This window comes from Elephas maximus, chromosome 2 (genome assembly GCF_024166365.1).
Source record: "Elephas maximus indicus isolate mEleMax1 chromosome 2, mEleMax1 primary haplotype, whole genome shotgun sequence".
Lineage (NCBI taxonomy): Eukaryota > Metazoa > Chordata > Mammalia > Proboscidea > Elephantidae > Elephas > Elephas maximus.
Window position 1 is genome coordinate 128,560,257 of NC_064820.1, and position 22,097 is coordinate 128,582,353.

A 22,097-nucleotide genomic window follows, 5' to 3' on the forward strand; every position below is an offset into this window, starting at 1 on the left:
TATCTCTTTGTGAGAGTCTGAGGTATGGAAAAGCAGCCTTGTTTTAACTGAGATGACAGGAAGAGGCCGTTATAGGCTCTACGAGTACCTCTGACATCTTTACTCATACTTCTGGACTCATTCAAGATTCAGCTTCTTCTTGACTCCCTTCCCTGCTTTCCCCACCTCCTCGTCAGTACCGTCACAGAGTGGTTATATGGGCACACAGATTCTTTTCTCTTTTTTAGAAAGTAGAATCTTAGGGTATTTATACAGTTTGGTGTTCTGCTTGTTTTTAACTTAATGATATATCAGGTAGATTTTCCCAGGTCACACAATTTTCTTAAAATAGCACATTTTAATGGCTTTATAAAATCTCATTTAATTATCATAATTTAATTAACCTTGACCTTATTCTTAAACATATGCAGAATTTCAAAATAATTATGATAAATAACACTTTGAAAAACCTCTCCATATACTGTATAACATTTTTGCATCTTTGAATTCTTTCTAAGGATAAGTTTCTGGAAGTGAAATCACTAAGTCAAAATAAATCCAAATTCTAAGAGTCTGATTACATATTACTAAACTGTTTTCTAGAGAACTTACAATTTGTGTTTCTATAGCAGAATAAAAGGGCCAATTTAATTTCATCCCAGCCATAGTCAATATTATCACATTTAAAAAAAACTGTAAATTTGGTAGGCAAAAGTATCCTTTGTTTTTTAATCTTTTCTTTTTTATTTGTGCTAAATAGATTTCTAATAAGATCATTGTTTTAGTAATTTTGCCAGAAGTAACTTTTACCCTTGCATCACTTATATTTATTTTAATTCATTTATCAAATAAATATTTTTGACTGCCACTAAGTGTCAGGCATTGTGCTAATTATAGTTAATACTAAAATGAACGAAATAGTCATGGCCCATGTTCTTTTTAGGTACTTAATGACCCTAAAATATTTTCTAAATTTGTGCAAGGCTGGTCTAGTCATCTAGAGTCATCAATCCTATGCCAAAATATTTCTTCTGTTTAATAAAAGTCAATTTTAGGTTACCTTAGGGGAAAAATGTTTCAAATATTATTCAATCAATCAACTTTCTACTCCGTCAAAATATATTACTTGTCGGGGAGAGGACAGCTAAGCAGGTGGGAGCTGGGTGTGATTATAAAAGGGCAACATGAAGGATACTTGTGCTGGGATTGTTTGGTATCTTGACTATGGTGGTGAGTATATGAACCTACAAAGGTGATAAAAGTGTACAGAACTCACTGTACTCACACAGGCATTCACACACACAAATGAGTACAAGTAAAACTGGAGACATGGGTGGATTGTATCAATGCCTCAATGTCAATATCCTGGTGGTGATATTATACTATAGTTTTGCAAAATGATACCATTGGTGGAAACTGGGTAAAGAGTACACAGGATCACTCTGTATTGTTTCTTACAACTGCGTGTGAATCTATAATTATCCAAATAAAAATTCCTATTAAAATATATTATTCCTGCTTTAATTTACTTACCTCTAGTATTTCAGAGGTATGCTATAAAAAATAATCTGAGACAATGTATACAAAAGCTCTTAAAAATAAAAAATGCTATGCAAATAAAATACATATTTATTACAGTTCAGATAATGTGTCCCATTGACCAAACAATGATTTGTACATGAAGATTACTCAGCAAATGCTTTAAAAAGGAATATGATACCTTCTTTGCTCCTTTAGACATTGTCATGGATGGAATTGTGTCCCCCAAAAATACGTGTATCAATTTGGCTAGGCCATGATTCCCAGTATTGTATGATTGTCTACCGTTCTGTTATCTGATGTGCTTTTCCTATGTGTTATAAATCCAATCTCTATGATGTTAATGAGGTGGGATAGGCGAAAGTTACCTTAAAATGAGGCAGGACTCAATCTACAAGATTAGATTGTGTCTTGAGCCAATCTCTTTTGAAATACAAAAGAGAGAAGAAAGCAGAGATACAGGGAAACCTCACACCACCAAGAAAGCAGCATCGGGAGCAGAGCATGTCCTTTGGACCTGGGGTCCCTGTGCTGAGAAGCTACTAGACCAGGTGAAGATTGATGACAAGGACTTTGCTCCAGAGCTGACAGAGAAAGCCTTCCCCTGAAGCTGATACCCTGAATTTGGACTTCTAGCCTACTAGACTGTGAGAGAATAAACTTCTGTTTGTTAAAGCCATCCACTTGTGGTATTTCTGTTTAAGCAGCACTAGATGACTAAGACAGACATCTAATAGCAATATAAAAATGTATCCAAAAAAAAAAAGTCCATGTAATTGGATATTGACAGATGATGAATACTAGTAGCTTTGGGAAATTATATTTGAGGCACAAGACTAAATAAATGTAAGACTGACTAAATGAGCAAGTAAAGTTAGTTCAGTAGCTGAGTAAATTTGTTTTCTAACAGGAGAAAGCCCTCTTCCCAAAACAAATGAGCTCGAAATTCCCCAAGGGGAAGCAAGATTGCTTAAAGCCAATTGCCTTTAGGTTCTGCACACTTCCGAAGATGCCCTGATGTATGCTTGTGGTGGAACCTAATTTTAGGCACAGTACATCAAATGTCATAACACGGTTCGTGTAACCTGTGGCTTTGGCTTGCCACTGTCACTGAGACCATCATTTTGCTATGAGGTCCTGACTGAAGAGGAAGAGGGCAATTTTATAGTCAAAGCTCAAAGACATCCTAGCATTTCATCATGATCTCTTCTATAATGAAGCTTCAAATATGGAATAAATTAGCATCAACTCTACATCCCAATGCTTCTCACTATGCATCTTGAAATTTTCCAATATGAATAAAATGTACACATTATCTAAAGGATACAATAGTGTTTTGTAATTAAACCATCTCCTGGTTTCCTGGAGTTAACTTTGATGTGTAAATTCAAACAGTAAAATTACCTGAATTCTTAAAAACCGTGGGCAGGCATAACCTGGCAGAAATGTTACTACTTGATCATAAAATTTTTTCAGGTCTAAAGACTTATTTGGTTTTAAAATAATCGAAGCCATCCCTGTTTTTCCTTCAAAATCTGAAAAATAAAGTTCAAAACAGAGTCAATTTTATAAGATTTTTTTTTTTTTAGAATCCTGGCACATGCATACTAATTGCCACAAATAAACCAAAAAAAAAAAAAAAAAAAAACCTGTGTCAGTCAAGTCGATTCCGACTCATAGCAATCCTATAGGACAGAGTAGAACTGCCCCATAGAGTTTCCAAGGAGTGCCTGGTGGATTTGAACTGCCAACCTTTGGGTTAGCAGCTGTAGCACTTAACCATTACACCACCAGGGTAGAGACATTAAATCTTGCAGCAACAGCAACTCAGTTGTAGCCTACGTAAATGAGTCTGTGTCCTTCCCTGAGCATATTACATAAAACCAAAACCAAACCTGCTGCCGCTGAGTGGATTCTGACTCATGGTAACCCATGTGTCACAGGGCAGAACTGCTACATAGGGTTTTCTTGGCTATAAATCTTTACAGACATAGACTGCCAGGCCTTTCTTCTGCAGCACTGCTGTGTGGGTTCAAACTGCCGATCTTTAGGTTAGTAATAGAGAACAAATCATCTGAGCTACCCAGGGACCTAGCATCTTATATACTCCCTAGAAATTTAGGAACAGGGAATGCTAAAATTGCTTTCAAATTGCCTATACCACAGAAATGAAATAGATGTAATAGAAAACATCATAAATGACCCATAATTTGCATCCAACCACCACTAGTGAAAAATATTAAGACACTTATTTAAAGGTAGATATATTCTAGCAAAGGAGCTCTGGTGGCACAGTGGTTAAGTGCTTGGCTGCTAACTGAAAGGTCAGGGGTTTGAACCCACCAGCTGCTCCTCAGGAGAAACACACGGTAGTCTGCTTTCATAAAGATTACAGCCTTGGAATCCGTAATGCAGCAGTTCTACTCTGTCCTACAGGGTCACTATGAGTTGGAATCAACTCGACAGCAAAGGTTTTTTTTTTTTTTTGGGGTAAATATTCCAGCATAAATGTCTATTTTAAGCATTAATTTAAAAACATATTTTTAAGTTAAGAGACTGGCAACTGGTATCTCCACAACGAATTTCATAGATTATTTACTGCTTATCATGCTACCGAGGGCTCTTTACAGTGGATCAGAACCCCATATACTTTTTTTTAACACCCAGTGACCGTCTAGTCTATTAAATAAACATCCCCTTCCTCCACCCTCCTGTCCACACATTCCCACCCTCAATGTCCTCTGCACCTCAAGCATTAGCTGGAAAGGATTGTCATTTGTATAAAAAGACAGTGAAGGGAACAGCTGTCCTGTGACTTGAGAACGGTCAGTCCTCTGTTGCATTTTCACCATCATGAGAAAATCCTCACATGCATATTTATAAAGATAAATGAGGCAAAACAGACTTAAAAATAATCTTAACAAGGAACCCAGGTGTGAAATTTCTTGAAACAAAGACCCACCTTAAGTACAAATCAGTGCTATCAGACATTTAAACTACAATATGTGTGTGTTTAGTGGTATGTATAAACAACAGTCATCAAGAAAAACAGTAATAGACTATTGAAAAGGTGGGTAACTATTTTCAACCAATGAGTCACTGACCAGAGTTTTCAAGTTCTGCTTAAAAAAACACACAGACATTACAATTCTGTTTGTACCTTTCTCTTGATGTGACTCCTGGTGTGTCAGCCTTGTCAATGGCATTACTTGCCAAGACGAAGATATTTATTTTAATATTTAAAATTAAAATGTTTAATCAGTAAGATAGTTGTACAACTAAAGAAGGGTGTTACACTGTACTCAAATATCCTTTCAAAACCTGAAATCTATTCATACCTGGTACAACTACACCATATACGCTTGCTTCCTGTATGAAATCCAACATTGCAACAATATCAGCAACCTCTGTGGTTGCAACATTTTCTCCTTTCCATCTAAACAAAAGCATATTCCAGTCAGTGAACTGTATTTGAAGAAGTAGATTCCCAGTTTTACTTTCAGTGCCTTGAATTTTTGGCTCTGTGCAAGGACCCAGTGACCAAAAACAATGCCAGCTTGCAAAATGAAACACATTTCTAAGGAAGCATTTTGTTGGTAATTCAATATATATAAAACAAATACGTATATATATATAGTACTTTAGATGAAAGTTTACAGAACAAACTGGCTTCTCATTAAACAATTAGTACACATATTGTTTTGTGACATCGGCTGCCAACCCCACGACATGTCAGCACTCTCCCCTTCTCCACCTTAGGTTGCCCGTTAACAGCTTTCCTGTCCCTTCCTGCGTTCTTATCCTTGCCCCTGGGCCGGTGTGCTCATTTAGTCTCACATTGTTTTATGGGCCTGTCTAATCTTTGGCTGAAGGGTGAACCTTAGGAGTGACTTCATTACTAAGCTAAAAGGGTGTCTTGGGACCATACTCTCAGGATTTCTCCAGTCTCTGACAGACCAGTAAGTTTGGTCTTTTTTTTTTTCTTTTTTTGTGAGTTAGAATTTTGTTCTACATTTTTCTCCAGCTCTGTCCAGGACTCTCTATTGTGATCCCCATCAGAGCAGTCAGTGGTGGTAGCTGGGCAACATCTAGTTGTGCTGGACGCAGTCTGGCGGAGGCCATTGTACTTGTGGTCCATTAGTCATTTGGGCTAATCTTTCCCTGTGCCTTTGGTTTTCTTCATTCTCCCTTGCTCCAGATGGGGTGAGACCAGTGGAGTACCTTGGATGGCTGCTCACAGGCTTTTAAAACCCCAGACTCTACTCACCAAAGTAGAATGTAGAACATTTTCTTTATGAACTATGTTTCGCCAGTTGAGCCAGATGTTACTCGAGACCATGGTCCCCACAGCTCTCAGCCCAGTAATTCGGTCCCTCAGGGAGTTTGGATGTGTCTGTGGAGCCTCCATGACCTTGCCTTGGTCAAGTTGTGCTGGCTTCCCCAGTACTGTGTCTTACCCTTCTCCAAAGAGTATATATATATATTTTTAAATTAAAATTATTTTATCCATGTTTAGCTATTATAAATTGGTTACAATAAAATGGCTTTTATAATATTCCATAAAAATAAAATAAATAAATAATGATAAATCCCCTTTTATTTTGTAATGTCATAACTTTAAAGCACAAAGCATTCCCTATCTCTAGTGACAGGGATATAAAAAAATTAAAAGAAAAAGGATAGTTGTGTTTCAGTATACTGACCCCTTCTAATTCCTAACTATTAATCAGTTTGGCTCCTTTAGTGCATTAAGAATGAATATTTTACTTTAATTAGAATAATTTTACATAAAATGAGCTTGTTTATAACATGGTACAAGAAGGCAAGGAAGCAGGAAGTATAATTCATGCATTCAAACATTCGTTGAATTCCTAGTGTATGCCCTTCACTGTTCTATAGTTCTTTACTAAAAAAGTTCTTTACTAGTAAAGCAAAATAATTTAATAGACATAAAGTAATCTTAAGGAGTTAAACAAGGAAAAATAAGAAAAGGAAATTTTGCTATTTCAATTTTTTTTGTCATTAGGTCAAGAATTAGACCAAATTGGGTTTTCTGTTTTAAGCCTACCATATAGCACTTTATGTGTGCCAACCTGTTATATATTCTATAAAAACAGCTCACTGATTTGGACCAAAATGATTCCCTAAAATGATTATAAAAATTGACATAAAATTTACCGCTCAATCTAGAAACAGATGGCCAATGAGTTTTTAAATGGGGGAGAGAATGTATACATAAAATAGCTCTGACTGGCTCCTGAAGGTTAAAGAGCGTGTGGTCTCCAACATTTCCACAGAGCCTTGCTCGGCGTGCAGTTCCATCACAGAATAAGCAGTGCATCTGGTACTTCATACCTGAAAGTGTCCCCAGTATGGTCCCAAAAGTAAAGGAAATCCTGGTCTTGCACTAGTAAGTCTCCTGTGTTAAAGTAAACATCTCCCTTCTTAAAGACATCATAAAGCAATTTCTTTTCTGTATACTTCTTATTCCCAGCATAACCAAAGAATGGATGCTGCGCATTCACTGGAGCAATCAGAAGTCCAGGTTCTCCTGCTAGAGACAGAGAAGGGCGTTTCTTCAGCCATCTGATTAAGGCTGCTACATTACACAAGCATGTAACCGAATTATATCTGGCCAACAAAACCAATGTTGCTCATCTCTCCTTCCCCTGAACTTATTTTTATTACATTTGATATCACTTAACGCTGGGTACCTGTTACTAGTACATCCCTTCACAGCTTGCCACAATCACAGATTACTTTCCAAACCAAAAGGGAATTGAATAAAAGGAAAGATGTATTAAGTTTCTTTTACATTCTGGGTGCATAAAGCAATAGCTATTTTTGGTTTTGGATTGTATAGATATTAACACTGTTAATAAGACAACTATATAAAGAACAATGTTAATAATAATTTTAATAAAATGATGGTAGTTGCCATACTTATTGGGCACTTAATATGTGTCAAGCACCATGAACACTTTGCAACTGTCTTCTTGTCTATTCTTCACAGAAAACCTTTTATATTTATAATTTCTGTTTCACAGGGAAGTAACTAGGGTGAAGTAAGTTGACCAAACCAAAGAGAGGAGAATGTACCTAGACTTTAACTTAAGACTATGATTTTGCAACAAGGTTTCTGTGTAATACTATCTTTGATCCAATTAAAATGTTATTAAAGTTTAAGAAAATGTTTATTCCTGTGGGATGTTATTCCAGGAATCCTCAATAAGAAAGAGAGGATACTTTGAAAAAATCTCCCATTCACTGAAACTTATTAGCTTTACTTATACATAGACATAGCTTCTGAAATAATTTTCCAATCAAACACATCCAAATTAATAAAGATTTTACCCAGCAATCTGCAAGGTAAAAAGCTGCCTTGGGAGGCTCAAAACCCAAAACCAAACCTACTGCTGTCGAGTCAATTCCAACTCATAGGGACCCTATCGGACAGAGTAGAACTGCTCCATAGAGTTTCCAAGGAACACCTGGCAGATTTGAACTGCCGACCTCTTGGTTAGCAGCCATAGCACTTAACCACTACACCACCACGGTTTCCTTGGGGGACTCACTGCCCCAAATTGTCAAAGCCATTGTTTATTTGCTTTGCTTATTGTAAAGAGATATAATATCCATGTGGTGGGTTAGACAGGGTTGGATTCTAGCAAGCCATAAAGCAATTTATGTCATTTTAACACTGTATTTATCTTCCATTGCTCCCATTCCTCCTGGCATTCTGCCTTCCAAGGGCACACAGGCCACTGGTCCAAACAAGCCTTCTCTGCTACAGCAGAGGGCCCATCATTGTTAACATCATTGTCATCACCATCACTATCATAATAATAATCATTACCGTGGTTATATTTATTGAGTACTCCCTAGGTACCAGACACTATTTTGAGAGTTTTATATATGTCCAGTCTAATCTTCATGACAAACCTTTAAGGTAGGCACTGACATTATCTTCATCTTACAGGTGACAAAACAGAGGCAGAAAAGTAATTTGCCCGGTATCATATAGATACCAAGTGTCAGAGGTGTTTACCCAGGTCCATCTGATTCCAAAGCCTCACTCCTCATTGCATTTCTGTTGGTCTACATTCCCTACATTTTGAAAATTTCCAAGCCTGTTAAATCTTCTTAAAATTTCGGCTTTTGTTTTGTTTTTCTTCTTCAGTACATATGGGATAGCTGCTTCCCTGACAAATTAAATACTGCAAAAGCTTAAACAGGTCATAGTGTATTCATATCTATCCCATCTAGGCATCATGTATGTTATAAATTTACACAACACCTTAATGGAAAAAAAAATACTGTGTAGCTCATAATGAGAATTCCAAACAGCAAAGTGAATATTTGGGGTTAACAAGCTTTTTAAGAAACCCTGAGGTTACGTAAGCGTTGTTCTGGGATTTGACTTCCAATTGTCAGATATCACTATAATCATAATAAATAAAACACCATAGAAAAGTATTTAAATAAAGTTATTTCCATCTCTTTGGGAATTGCTGGTCATTTGAACATTGTCTGTAAAGTTGAGTTAGGGATGCATATTTGATAAATGTCCTTAGACTTGAAATTCAGACAATTGGGAGATTTATTTTTTAATAGGTAAGACTTATATATTTTTTCAACCTGCCAGCTACCAGAAAATAAAAACTGGTTGGAAATCTTACATCCACATATGAAGTAAAAATTTAGGAAATTATCTTTGAAATATAGTTTAAACATGTTGGAAGACAGAAAAAAGTAAATTGGACCTTAGCCTGAATCTTCAAATGATTCCTAGTGCGTGTCTCTGCATTTTACTTTCTAGCTTGATTATAAGCAGAAGAAAGTTAATTGGAGCACTTTCTTTCATTAACATTTCTAACCTAAAATTGTGAGAAAGTCTCCGTTGGTGGGTGAAGAGGGGTGAGGAGAAGTAGAGAAAGGAACCATATTCTAGGCCCTCTGCAGCGCTTTGCATATATTATCTCATTTAATTGTCGATAATAACCTTATGAAATAAATATTGTCACCTCTCTCGTATGTGAAGAAAAGAACACCCAGAGAGGTTGAGTAACCTGCCAAAAGTTGCACAGTTTATAAGTATCAGAGTCCAAATTTAAACCTAAGTCTACCTGACTTTTCACTATACCTAGAATAACTGGAATGATAAATTATCATTTTTTTAACATTATATTTTATTGATATAGGACATTAGACTCATGCCATTATTGCAAAACTAGAAGTGATATATTAAGAAAAATATGAGCCAAATAGTTATCACTTTCAAATTATAATAATTTACCATCTGAGTGACCCCATTGGGGCTCTTAAAATCTAATAATTAAACAATTTACCTGCACTGAAATTCTTAATAAGTCAAATTACACAGTTGAAATAACCATTTTTTCTAGATTTAGTAGTAATTAAATAGATATTCAATAACTTTGCTTGAAGGAACATTTCAAATACAAGAATCTTACCTTTTTTCACACTACTGCACCAGCCCTGTTCATTTCTAATGGGTTCATCTTTCTGAAAATCATATTTTATCAAGTCAAAAGCAAAAAGAAGCTGTAAAAACAAACAAAAATGAGTATTTAGTTATTTATTTGTGCAATGACATCTACTGGTAGTAGATTTTGTGCTTTCAATTAAATAATTAGAATGTGGATTTAATAAGGCAAGTAACTTTAGCTGATGAAAAATTAAATAAATATATGAAAGTAAAAACTGAAGTAGGAATGCCCCATAGGGTTTCCAAGGACGCAGGCTGGTGGATTCGAACTGCTGACCTTTTGGTTAGCACCCAAGCTCTTAACCACTATGCCACCAGGGCTCTGGAAGTTATTAGTAAACAGCATTTATTGCCATTTATTTTCATTTTTTTATGTTGTACTTTACCTTTTTTTTTTTTTCACCTTAGCAAAACACTAATAATTTTAACGATGAAAGAATGATATCAAAGCATAAGAAGCAATTCATATATTCAACTGCATACTCCGGTAGCTATAGGCTTACTAGACCACTTTCATGCCATCTCTTTTTTGCGGTCATTCAAAATATCCCCATGGAGTGGAAAGTTTTAATACAACTAAATTGTACACTATGTGAATGCAAGAACTTTGTTGTTTATTCTTTCCTCACAGTCCCTAGAAAAATGACCAGACACCTAAAAAGTATTTCTTACCTTGACACCTACTTTGACGTTTTCCTCTGGGCCTTTCACCTTAATGCCCTCAAACTAACACTTAGCATTTCTGTACGCTGTGGACATGAGATGGCAATTTGCCAGAACATCCTCATCCTGTTGGGAAGCAAGCCCCATCTCCCCTCATTCCCCAACATTCCCAACTCCCCAGCCCCTGTGATGTCATTCAGATTCATAGATCTGCTAATTCTGACCTTGGTAGAAACCTGCAGATTGGTTTAGTATAACCCCCTCATTTTACATAGAAGAAAACTGAGGTTTTACATATCAAAAAATGTGCAATCATACTAAATTAGAAAGTAGTAAATTAACATGCAAGCAATAAAATGAAGTGAGAAAAATGATTTTTAAAAAAGGACAAATTAGAATAAATGAAAAAAGACAGAATAAATATAGAAAGCAAGAGAGAGAGTGCTTCTGGGCTTAATCTCAGAAAAATTAGGGTGTAATTAGAATCACAATTATTTGAATTAAAATATGAATGAGAACAACTAATATCAATTGAGCAACTACTGTATGCCAGACACTGTGCTAGGAGCATAAGAACAAAATTTAATCATCAAAACACCCTATGTGGTAGGAATTACTATCATCCTATTTTAAAACGAGGGCAAGGAAACAGCAAAATAAAATATATTGTTTTTCTGAACATAAAGATTCTTTATTAATATGCAAGCTTGCATGTCATTGGTCTTTGTCTGTAATTGGGGTGACAGGATATTGGCCACTTGCCCAAAGGCCAGCAGAAAGACATTCCAGAAGCTCCGGAACTGCATTTATCATCTTGGCCAAACAAGAACAAAAGCCCTGTTCATTACCCATTCTTTTCTCTCCTGTTTTAACATGCTTTGTTTTCTAGAAAATTTGCCAGCAACTGATGATATCAGCTGTAATGTTATTTCTTTTCGGTTCATTTGAACCCATGTGTGTAGGTGAGAGTCTTTATACACCAACTCTCCCTTCAGTGTGTCTGTTATAGTAGACGTCATGGTTAGAAAACGGGTAAAATTATTATTTGCCTGTACATTTTATTGTGTTTGTGTGATTCTTTAAGCCTATCTGTCTCATTCCCTGACAATGTCTATACTCCCTTTTATTATTAAGTCCTTTAATGTGGTGTGCGTTCATCCCTGTAATATTTTCTTTTCTTTGAGCTGGGCGTGCTTACTTTTCAACTGCTTATGTTGATTTATATCTTCCTTGAATCTTCCTCCTCTGTGATCTCTTATTCTTAAAAAGAATGGTACAATTTTTGAGCCTGTGGGAAGTTGGTTTTCTAAACATTTTCTGGGCATTTCAGAATACTTCGTATTTTAATGTATACTCATATTTTTTTCACCTGCCTTTCATTTAAATTCAGTATCTCACTTTTTTCAAGTTTTATGTCCTTTATGGGTTTCATTTTCGTTCTTTCCTGTTGTGGGTTGAATCATGTGCCCCCAAAAGATGTGCTGACATTCTAACTCCCAGTACCTGTGAATATGACCTTACATGGAAATAGGGTCTTTGCAATTGGAATCAAGTTAAGGTGAGGTTATAGTGGCTTAGGGTAGGCCCTAATGTAATGGGACTGGTGTGCTTACAAGATGAGGAGAAGAAACACAGACAGACACACAAACGAGCAATGCCATATGAAACAGAGGCAGAAATTGGAGTGATGTCTCCACAAGGCAAGGAACACGAGAAGCTAGAAGAGAAGTGTGGAACAGATTCTCCCTCAGGCCCTCCACTGGGGACTAATCCTGCTGACACTTTGATCTTGAACTTCTAGCCTCTAGAACTGTGAGAAAATAACTGTCTGTTGTTTTAAGTCACCCAGTCTGTGGTAACTGGTTATGCCAGCACTGGGAAATGAATACACTTCTGAGTTATTATCCCCAGATGAAATACCGTAAAAAAGGAGAAAGCAGTCCATAACTTGTACTTCGGTTTGCCTCTCAAATACACTGTTAATGAATTTTCTATATTGTTTGCCTTGGGGGCACATATGGAGTACCTGTCCCTTTAGTTTTATGTATTTAAATAGTAAGTGTAGCACACAGGAAGGACCTTAAAGTCACAGAAACTGTTGCTGCCTTATCTTTCTCCTTCATTTGTGACATTCTCTATCCCTTTGGAAGCTGACTCCCCTCTGAAACAGTAAGTGGAATCTGCCATCAGGTATATACATTTTTGGGAGAAACACTTATTAAATCTCCCCATCTACTTAGGAAACAAAGTTCTTGGTCCAATTTTTTTTGACTACCTGCTATATAACAAAACAACATGCCAAAGAAATGATAACGCAGAGGCTAGAGTCCACATGGCATTAGGAACAATTGTTTTTTTTTTTTTTTTCATTTCCAAACTTAAAAAAAAGATGAGTTGAACAGTCAGAAGTTTTCCAGCTAAATTGGAAACAATCATGACATCTTGTATTAGTCATAGTTATCACAGTCTGACAGGGAACTGAAAATATTAGAAAATCAAGTTAGAAGTCAAGCCAATATTATAAATTACAAATCTTCATTGTACTCCTGTTAGATGATTACTTTGGAATGACTCAGCTTCAGTAAAGGGCCTTAATATAAATACCAAATTTGTACTGGAACCAGTGTGATGAACTGAGAAAATTAACTGCAAGGAACGTAAAACTCAGTAATATCACCACTTACATCCCCAAATACTTTTTGCTCAGAATGCAGATGCATTTCTGGAATTTCCCTCAGAATCCCAAAAGAATGCATTATAAAAATGGTTTGCATCTTCTTTAGGTTCATAACATTAGATCAGCTTACACCAGATTTGAATAAGTAGCCTGACTAAGAAGGTGAGCAGCTGCAGCATGGAAAACATATATATGTCAATTACTTCTAGCTATTGAAAAAAAAAAGAAAATTACCACAGACTAGAAGACAAATACTTCTTTTTCTTTGCTTCCAGGTATTCTTTGATGTCTGTCAGTTTACTATACAGAAAACTTATTCTATAAAACTAAAGAAGCTGGGAATGTGAGTAATTCAGATGAACCAAGATTTGCACTGTGGGATTCTTAAAGATATTTTCAAAAGCACTTCTACAAATGGAAATTGTTAATATCTCCTTGGGTAGCATGCTCTGGAAACCTCATGAGCAATGTGATGGGATCATTCTACTCTCAAGGCTCATGTGAGGCCATTGAGAAAGCATAGCTAAAGAGAGAGATTATTGACCAAAAAAGACCATCTTCATACATGTATGTCTATGGCTGGCACCAGCCTGTCAACTCTGTCTTTGCACTGTCCATGTCAGGGTTGAGAGTTGTAAAATGAGTGGAGAATTTTTTTCTCCTTTCCTACTGTCTGGAATACTTTATCAGATTGGAATTATTTGCCTTTTGAATATTTGGCAGACTTACTGAGGAAGCTATCTGGAACCAGGGGAAAATTTTTGAGTATTCATTTTAGTGTGATAAGATAAACCTGGAATCAGTTTTGGTAAGTTGTATTTTTCTATGAATTTTATCCAATTCATCTAAACTTACATACTTATTGATATGAAGTAATTCAACATATCCTCTAATTATTGTCTTAATGTCTAAAGCATCTGTGGCAATGTCTCCTTTTCTAGTCCTGATATTAATTATTTGTGCCTTCTTTTTCCTTATCAATCAATCAATATTATTTTGTACTTAAAAATTATATTTTATCTTTTTGGACATTTCTTACTAAATGTTTCTTTTCAATTTTATTAATTTCTTCTCCTTATGATTCCTTTCCTTTTGTTTTCTTTGAGCTTATTTTAGTGTCTTTTAAAAATTAACTTACAGAGATGTTTAGCTCACTAATTTTCAGTTGTTCACAGCTGAATCCATAAGTTCTGAAATGCAGTATTTTCATTATGATTCAGTTCAAAACATTTTCTCATTTCTATCATGATTTTTTGACTGTGGAAATTCAAAGGTATTAATTTTCAAACACATAGGATATTATCTAGCTGTATTTTTATTTATTTCTAGCATAATTGAACTTTTGTCAGAAAGCAGTTCATATGTATGCAATCCTTTGATGTTTTTTAGAATTCCTTAAGTGGCCTAGTAAATTTCTGAAATGTTGCACACCTGCTTGAAAAGAATGTGTATTCTTCAATTGTTAGATGCAGTGTCTTATATATATCCATTATATCAGGTAGTTTTCTTATTATGTTATTAAATTGTTCTATATTATTAAAGGTATTTTTTTCTGATTGTTCCATCAGATACTGAAAGAGCTGTAATAAAATATGCTATTATGATGGCACTGGGTTATTATGATTTGGATTTGTTTATTTCCCCTTCAGGTTTTATTAATTTTGCTTTATAAATTTTGAGATTCTTATTTTTATTTCACCATTTTTTTAAAATACTTTTGTTGAGTATAAATTCTAGTTTGACAGTTATTTTCTGCAAACAGGTAAAAGAAACACTGTCCACTGCCTTTTATCTTCCATATTTGCTATTGAAAAATCAGCTGTCAATCTTGTACTACTATAAAGAAGATTTCTTTGGCTATGTTTAAGATTTCAGTGGCATCTTGACATAGTTGAAAAAAAAATTAGAAGCCTCTGTATATAGTACTGACTGGTATAAAAGATGAAGGATAAGTAGAAACGGTAGATTGAAAATATTCAAGGAAAATGGAAAGAATCAAATTAACATATGTCTGGGCCTATGCTTGTTTATATATTATGTCATTAAATTTCAAAGCTGACTGAAAGAATTAAGTATTATTATCCCTATTTTATAAAGGGAACACATAGGAGATGGTTCTAACGTTATTAAGCTAAAGAAGATGCAAACCATTTTTACCTATGCAAACCATTTTTTTTTTTTACCTGTAGCACCGGATTTCACCTAGAGGTAACCACCTTATGTACAGAGGTTCTCAACTTAAAACAAAAAGTGACAATTCTACCATAATTTAAAGCACAAAGTCTTTAAGGGGGTTAGCAGACCTCAATGTATTTCTTTTGTAAAAAAAAAAAAAATACTATACTTACTTTGTAAAAGAAATTTGTTCTCCCAAGTGATCCAATTTTCCCAGTGTGATTCATGAAAGAAATGTTTCCTTCAGTTGCTCCATAAAGTTCACACATCTTAATATTTCCAAATCTGTCTAAAAATTCTCTCCATACATTGCTCCGTACACCATTTCCAATTGCCAGACGCACTTGATGATCCTTTTCTCCTTCTTGCTGTTAGAAGAGATTTTACTTGTAATTGGTTAAGTTCAGTTCCTGATACTTATTATTATAATTACTATTATTATTTAAATGAAGAATAGCCAGAAGTAAGTTGCATATGTGTAATAACTGAAGTTAAAAAAAAAAAAAAGAAAATCAAGTAAGCTTGTTGAAGAACTGGGTTTAATAACTAATATAAATAAGCCTGGACCAGAGTTATATATATTTTTTTTATATCCCCATATCTGGGAAAAGCTCTTCCTAAATTCCAGACTATTGAAGGTTTTTTTTTGGTGGGGGGGGGCGGTGGGAGGATAGAGATCTGGTGCTGAAGACATCATACTTTAGGAAAAAGCATTACTTAAAAAAAATTATAAACTAGACTTGGTTTTGTACTAACAGTTCTATAATTTATTATCTCTATAACTTTGAATGAGATGCTAAACCCCACTCTGATTCTCCATTTATTTATCTGTAAAAGAATAATACCTATCTTATTTACATATGGCTATCTAGAATTAATATACAGTGATAAGCATATAACCAAAAACAAACCTGTTGCTGTTGAGTCAATTCCAACTCACAGTGACTCTACAGGACAGCGTAGAACTGCCTCACAGGGTTTCCAAGGAGCAGCTGGTGGATTCGAACTGCCAACCTTTTGGTTAGCAGCTGAACTCTTAACCACTGCAATTGGCATATGGTAAACAATAAATGGAGGGCATATAATCACCAGAGTATTTAGCTTGCAAATATTATGACAACCATGTGTAACTATTTTAGAATGTGTATTACTCCTACATTTTTACATCTAGTTCATATTTTGGAGGTAAAGGAAAATTAAAAAAAACCAAAAACCAGACCAGTTGTTGTCTAGTCGTTCCAACTCATGGCAACCTCATGTATGTCAGTGTAGAACAGTGCTCCACAGGATTTTCAATGGCTGATTTTTTGGAAGTAGATCACTAGACTGTTCTTCCAAAGTGCCTCTGGTGGACTCAAACCACCAACTTTTTGATTAGCAGTGACAGTGTTAACCGTTTGCGCCACCCAGGGACTCCAAAGGAAAATATTCCTGTATTTTATTCTATATTCAATAATCACTGTGCTAATTAACCTGAATTATACTTTGCCCTAAAATTAGAGTAAAAATATATTATCAGTGTACCCATACCCCATACCCATTGCTGTTGAGTCGATTCCAACTCATAATGACCTTATAGGACAGAGTAGAACTGCCCCATAGGGTTTCCAAGGAGCGGCTGATCCTGATAAATCCATGATTCCTTATGATCTACGTTCATACTCATCAAGGGTAATGCAAATAATAATAATAATAATAAATCAACAAGAAAATAGAGAAATCAGTGGCCCTTACACTTATAAAGATGTAATTCACATAAGATAAACACTACTAAAATCATTTTAAAGAAAACAGCATTTTAATCTATGAACTCTCAAGAACAAAGAGAATAGGCATGAGAGGTAATTTTGCAAACTGATAAGTGAATAGATAAGAGGTATTTGACTGTGTAAAGTAGATAAGCCTGCAGGAGGGAAACCAACAAGTGTCTGGGAAAGTGTCAAGATTCAGAAGCATCAAAAAAAAATAAGGAAAACAGAAGACTTGGCTGTAAGTTTAAGAAGCAGTTTTGCCCTAGATTCTCTAATACAGACAAATCAGCCGGAAGCCTGCCCCTTCTATACACTGGTCAAAGAGTGGAGACTTAATTCTCTGGAGTAGTCCAACCAGACAGACACCAGTTCGGGTTGAGAAACCCACCGAAAACCAGAGAGTTAAATGAAAGTTTGCATACTAAATGGTGAGATCACTAAACTCTTCTGCTGTTGAACCTCAGAGCTCTTACACCCAGACTTAATCTGAGCAGGAAACAGTTACTAGGGAAATTGGTCATTATAAAAGAGAAGACTGCAATTATTGTCATTTGGAAGTACTTCAGTAAAATATCTGAGTTCCCACCTAATCATCCTTAAATAGGGCCCATTTGTTGACAAATTCTAGCCATGTGCAATCAGATTTTTAGTGCCTCATTCTGAAATATAATTAAAGCACAGAATAAAAAAGTATAAAAATTTTATAAAAGTAAGGAAAAAAACATATGGCACACAATGAAAATATCTCAAATACTTATGAGTGGAATCCTAGAAAAGAGTAAACAGAACAGAGAAGTAATATCTGAAGAGATTTTAACTGAGAATATTCCAAAAGTCATAGGAAAACATCAAAACAATGGATTCAGTATCTAAGAACCTCAAGCAGGATAATCACCAGGAAAACACTCTTGAAAGTTTTCGGGTGAAACCTCTAAGAATGAAAAACAAACTACAAAAATGAGAGGGACAATTTTAAAAGCATCCAGAGAGAAATAAATACGGTATTTTTAATGATGCGACACAAATATTTATACAAGCAGTCCCCAGGTTGCAAAGGAGATCTGTTCCTAACCGTGTCTTTAAGAATTTGTAGGCAGGTCGGAACGGGTGCATAGAGTTCTTATTTAGCTTTACTTTTTTTAGTGCAAGAAAAAGCTTGAAGACTTTTCAATAATTTAAAAGCTACACATGCAGCAAGTGAAGGTGATTGTGATGAAGAATTTGTTGCCCATAGGGTTGGTTCTATTCTTTCAAAGTGGGGATAAATTTACATAACGTTAAAGGGCAAGTACCAGTTGTCTGTAAATCAGATATTCCTAACCTGGGGAATTAGTGTATCTGACTTTTCAAGGGTAACTAAAAAAAAAAACATAGAAAATGGAGTAATATCTTTAAGCTATTAAAAGAAAATAACTGTCAACCTAGCATACTAAATGAAAACGTTACTCCAAACTAAAGGCAAAATCATTCTCAGACAAATAAAAGCTAAACTTTTATTTTTAGTAGAAATGTACTAAATGAAAGACTAAAGGGAGGTCTTCACACACACACACCAAAAAACAAACCCATATAAAAGAAAAAAAAGGGGGAGGCAGGAAGAAAGAAGAGCACCAGAAAGGGTAAATATATTGAAATGTATTGACATGTTTAAATGAATACTGACTTATAAAAATAATATTAATAATGCTTTAAGATTTAAAGTATATAGAATTACAACAGATGATAATAAAAACATAAAAGTTTAAATGTAGGTAAATGAAATTTAATTGTTTTAAGGTTCTTGCATTGTAAAAGAAGTAGAAAAAGTACTATTTTAAAATAAAATGGAATAAATCAAGAATGAAAGTGTAGTCACTCTAGTAACCAAGATATTTAAAGAATAGAAAAATTAAGGTGTATAGTGTCAATGGATCAAATTGTGCTCCCCCCAAAATATGTGTCGACTTGGTTAGGCCTTGGTTCTTAGTATTGTGTGGTTGTCCTCCATTTTGTGATTGTAATTTTATGTTAAAGAGGATTAGGGTAGGATAGTAACAGCCTTACCCAGGTCACATTCCTGATCCAATGTAAAGGGAGTTTCCCTGGGGTGTAGCCTGCACCACCTTATATCTCTCAAGAGAAAAAAAGGAAAGGGAAGGGAGCAGAGAGGGGAGACCTCATACCAGAAAGAAAGTGGTGCTGGAAGCAGAGCGCATCTTCTGGACGTGGGTTTCCTGCACAGAGAAGCTTCTATTCTGGGGGAAGATTGATGAGAAGGTTCACGGAGAGAGAAAGCCTTGCTCTGGAGCTGATGCCCTGCGTTTGGACATTTAGCCTACTTTAACGTGAGGAAATACATTTCTTTTTGTTAAAGCCATCCACTTGTGGTATTTCCATTATAACAACACTAGACTAAAACATACAGCTAAAGAGCTAATCAATGAAAAAATTAATGAAAAATAAAAGGGAAAAAGAAGAAATAACAAATGAGACAAATGTCAAGATAGAACATTTAAACTCAAACAAATTGGTAAATACATTAAATTTAAATGGACTAAATACCCCATGCAGAAGACTAAGACTGTCAGAACACATACAGATGGAAAATCTAACTATATACTGCTTTAAGAAACACATCATAAATACTACACTACACAAAAGTCGAAACCAGTTGGATGGAAAAAGATATGCCATGTAATCAACAACCAGAAGAAAGATAGTATATTCATACTAATATTAGACAAAGTAAGTCTAAATTTTAAGTAAAAAAAAAATTACTGAAAAGATAAAAAAGAATATTTGATAAGACGAAAAGCATCAGTTCAACAGGAAGACGTAGCAACTCTAAATTTCTGTTCACCTACTAACATGATCAAAACATATAAAGCAAAAACTGACAGACTTAAAAGGACATATACAAATCTATTTTTAACTTTTCTCTCTGGGTACTGATATAACAAGTGTTCATCTGTTATATAAAACTATAGAAATTTAAACGAGGTAATTAAATATCTCCAAATTTTAAAATATATATTAACCAAATATATATATAAAACCCGTTGCTCTTAAGAGTTGATTCCGACTCATAGAGACCCTATAGAACAGAGTAGAAATACCCCACAGGGTTTTCAAGGATGGTGGATTTGAACTGCTGACCTTTTGGTTAGCAGCCGAGTTAACAACTGTGCCACCAGGACTCATACATATATATATATGTATGTGTGTGTGTGTGTATTTAAAGTACATTTACCACAGATATTTATCAAATAAACTTCTCTAAATCAATAAAAAAATATAGACAATACAATTTAAAAAATGTGCAAAAGTAGGTTGGGAGACAATTTGCCATAGAATTTATACATATATATCAGACAATCTTTTCTAGGATGTTTGTATAGCAAATAACCTTGTAAGCTAGAGATAGCTCCTGGGTCACAAAGCAGATTTATTTCTGTGATGTTAAAACCTCCCTCCTCTACCTGGTAATTTGCTTTTATTCAAGGGTAATAAAGATAACATCTTCTTTGAAGGTAGAGGAGGGACAGGTTTACCAGGAGCCCCTTAGTTGATTGGGAGGTTTCTAAGGAGTATTTTTCAGCCATGGAACAGACTTCTGTGTACAGCATACACCTGGGCCCACCTCTGCATTGCCCCCATGAGATGCAGGGGGAAGGGAAACGATGGTGGACAAGCCTTCTGTGCTGTGAGTAATATCCATTTGGGCTCATTGTTTCTTTACCAGCTGATTGCACTGAAGTTCAGTGAGCTAACCAAACAGCTATGCTGTTGCTTAAGGATTGGTTCCAAATGCCCAATAAGTATACCAACGTTATTAGCTAATCAGGGAACTGCAAAGTAAAACGCCATTAGATATCACCAAACATCTACAAACACTGAGGTCATGGAAACAGAAAAACTGGTTCAGCAGAAACAAACCCAGTGCCAGAAATAAGGAAGAACAAATTATCTGGATTGACAAAGGGCCGGGGCAGGGGGAGGGAGGGCTTAAAAAGTTACCCTGGGACATCTGAACACTGAGAGGAGGGTGACTGTAACTGGTTTTATATTGTGCCAGTTTTGAAATTGCTGTGTAACTAGTGGTTTCAAAGATACACTAAGAAAACATGGTATATCCTTTTTGGGGATTTGATTTGCTTTTTCTTTGATTTTAAGCAAATTGGATGCTTGTCATATAATAATAAAAAGATTAATCCTTTGCTTTAAGAGTTCCAAGCATTTTTTTCCATTTAATTTCACATTAATTTTTATATTTTTACTCAGTGTTTAATTTTTATAACTAAATACATAATTCTCCTGTGCTACTATTTTCATTTAATTTGTGATTAAAAACTCATTTCTCATCCCACAAACCAAAAAATTTCCATAGGTTTTTTTATTCTCTTTTTTACATTTAACTACTACATACATTTAGAACTAATATGATGAGAAACATGAAACTTTTCGGTTTTATATCATGACTCCCATCACTTATGACCAATTCAGATTTCACGGAAGTTTAATTGTAAATCTATTCAACTGCATTTAGCCAAAGACTTGCAAATAGAAGATCCTCAACTAACACAAGTTTAAAATTTTACAGACATTTTTAAGCTGATTCAGTAGGCACATGTATACAAAATACTTTAAAACAATTTTCCAGAATCTTTCTTTAAAAGATAACTGGGAATCTAAAAGTAAGCACTTCTGAAAGAGTAAAATATAAATAACATAATTTACATAACTGACATAGGTTACTATGGGTATTTTATAATTTATTCAGATAATATCTAAAATTTCCAGTGACATTATTCAGGTTTTTATTTGC

The 22,097-nt window shown here is 35.0% G+C and overlaps 1 protein-coding gene across 5 annotated transcripts in view; it reads right to left on the reverse strand.

Moving 5' to 3' along the window:
- Positions 1-22,097, reverse strand: part of SLC27A6 (solute carrier family 27 member 6) — a 105,108-nt gene that overhangs the window by 40,369 nt on the left and 42,642 nt on the right. For 4 of the 5 annotated variants that reach the window (XR_007515984.1, XM_049873173.1, XM_049873193.1 and 1 more), the window contains exons 5-9: positions 15,716-15,910; positions 9,993-10,083; positions 6,874-7,072; positions 4,857-4,954; positions 2,923-3,053 (exon numbers count right to left, since the gene is read on the reverse strand). Coding sequence is in view for 4 of the 5 variants with exons in the window: in XM_049873173.1 (XP_049729130.1) it covers positions 2,923-3,053; positions 4,857-4,954; positions 6,874-7,072; positions 9,993-10,083; positions 15,716-15,910 (714 nt within the window). In the remaining variant the exon portion in view is untranslated. The remainder of the gene's footprint in view (positions 1-2,922; positions 3,054-4,856; positions 4,955-6,873; positions 7,073-9,992; positions 10,084-15,715; positions 15,911-22,097) is intronic. The other variant, XM_049873182.1, reaches the window with a different exon arrangement.